Source organism: Daucus carota, chromosome 1 (genome assembly GCF_001625215.2).
Source record: "Daucus carota subsp. sativus chromosome 1, DH1 v3.0, whole genome shotgun sequence".
Taxonomy (NCBI): Eukaryota; Viridiplantae; Streptophyta; class Magnoliopsida; order Apiales; family Apiaceae; genus Daucus; species Daucus carota.
Window position 1 is genome coordinate 21,487,630 of NC_030381.2, and position 2,322 is coordinate 21,489,951.

At 33.8% G+C, this 2,322-nt stretch overlaps 1 protein-coding gene across 1 annotated transcript; it reads left to right on the forward strand.

The window, feature by feature from the left end:
- The first annotated feature begins 1,101 nt into the window (after positions 1–1,101).
- LOC108219085 (uncharacterized) lies at positions 1,102–1,971 on the forward strand. Its single transcript, XM_017392350.1, has one exon. It carries the CDS (start codon positions 1,102–1,104, stop codon positions 1,969–1,971), a length of 870 nt encoding a protein of 289 aa, XP_017247839.1.
- Positions 1,972–2,322: the final 351 nt, after the last annotated feature.

The following is a 2,322-nucleotide window of genomic DNA, read 5'->3' on the forward strand; positions in this document are numbered from 1 at the left end:
CATCTCTAGAATATACAAGTATAATATTAAAGATGTCTCTAGAAAGCTTCCAAGCTCTTCAAGGTTCTCGAAGATTCCGCGAGGCTCCAACCCATTCCAACATCTTCTAGATTCTTTTCGAATTCTCGTGCACCTTCTAAAGAACTCCAAAATATTCTACTTACGAAGTCACTACCTACATCAACATTTGAATTAATCCAACAAAATTCCTGGAAATTAATGAATAATTGAGGTGTGATTTTTTTTAGCCAGTAATAAGGCTTGAAAAATATTTTAAACAAAGTACCTATAAGAAACAGAAAGTATTACGAGAAGATGCATTTCTGCAACCTTTCAAATGTGGGCAAAATTCATGTTATCGTTGAACAAACTTGCTCCAGTTCATTTCCGATCCACGAAGTTCTGTTTCGAACATGATATATATTAAAAGTTCTTAATTATTAATAAAGTTTTCACAAAATATAATTTTAATGGAATGTTAATTATATTTCTGTTATGAAAGTAATTAATTGATGAGGATGATTGTCAATATTATCTAGATGGTACATGAACCATCCAGCTCAAGCTTGCATTACCAATACACGCTCGTCAGGTTACTAGGTATAAAAACACGGAATAGAGTTAATGTATTCACACACATAACGCGGTAAAATTGTCCTATAAATTGGACATACTGCGTAGCCATTGAGTGGTACTTGTACGGAGAAATATAGTAATAATAATACTTTCCTTTGATAGTCTTTATATCATATTAGTTATATTTTCATTAATAGTCATGGCTGGTGTGATTGAAATAGTTTTTATAACACGTTATCAGCACGAGTCTCTACCCGAGTTTTATTTCGATAAAGGAGTACAAGATTTTATCCGGATTTTATTTCAACTAATAAGGTACGTACTAGCTTATTTATTTTATTTTATTATCAACATCCTCGTTGTTATTATAGCTTTTGAATTTGTTTATATATTTTTTTAAATTAAAAAATCATGTTGCATGATTATAATATTTATTGTTTTAGATTATAAATTTTATTATGTGACACATGATTAATTATTTATTTAACAACATGTTATATTACTGTGTCGTCTTTTAAATTCAGAATGTCGAATCTTGCAAAATTAGAGTTCGTTGCCTTGGATGTTTCAGGAAATAATTATTTGTCATGGGTCCTTGATGCGGAATTACACCTTAGTGCTAATGGCCTAAAAGATACCATTGACCCAGAAAAAATCCCAACTGTTGAACAAAATGCAAAAGCAATTATTTTTCTTAGGCATCACATCCATGCAGACTTAAAATCTGAATATCTCACTATCAAAAATCCACTCACCCTTTGGAATAATCTCAAGGATAGATTTGATCATCAGAAACTTGTTCACTTGCCATCTGCCCGACATGATTGGATTAATTTGAGGCTACAGGATTTCAAATCTATAGCTCAATATAATTATACTCTTTTCAAGATAAGCTCAAAATTAATTTTATGTGGTGAAAATATTACTGATGCTGAAATGATTGAAAAGACTCTCTCAACCTCTCACTCCAACACTATGATCTTGGCTCAGCAATATAGGGAGCTGAATTTTCAGAAATATGGCGAGCTGATATCTCTCCTTCTTATGACTGAAAAGGATAATAAGTTGCTATTCAAAAACCATCAGATATGTCCCACAGGCTCTGCCCATGAAGTACATAACACGTCACTCCTGAAGAATGAACGTGGGAAAGGGCATAGAGGAGGACGAGGTTATGGACAAAACCGTGGATGTCGAAATTTCCGTGGTCGGTCTCGCAATCAATATCATTTTGGCCACCTGAAGTGGCAACGTGATGGTTACAACTCTGGCCACCAGAAGTGTCAACGTGATGGTTACAACAAGTGCCAACGTGAAGTGCCAAAAAAAGGAAAGGCACCCCAAGAAGGAGAGAAACGAGACATATGTCATAGGTGCGGAACTGAGGAACTCTAGCAACGTACTTGTCACACACCCAAACATCTTGTTGATCTCTACGAGTCATTCAAAAAGAATACTGAAAAGTGAGTGCAAACAAACTTTGCTAATTATAATCTAGTTAATGAACCAGTCAATAAGGCCTCAAATGAAATAGACACTGGTGCTAATCTTTGTTATGGTTTAGACGACTAGAAATGTATTCTCTTGCTTTACTTATTTTCTTTGTGTTTTATGTGTTTCCATTATGTACTCGTGTTATGTACTTGTTTCATGTTGTTTTTCTATGTACTCGGTGTGTTTTTAATAAAGATTTTCTTTTTCGTTTATATATGTATAGAGATGGAAGATATATGCATTGTTGACTGC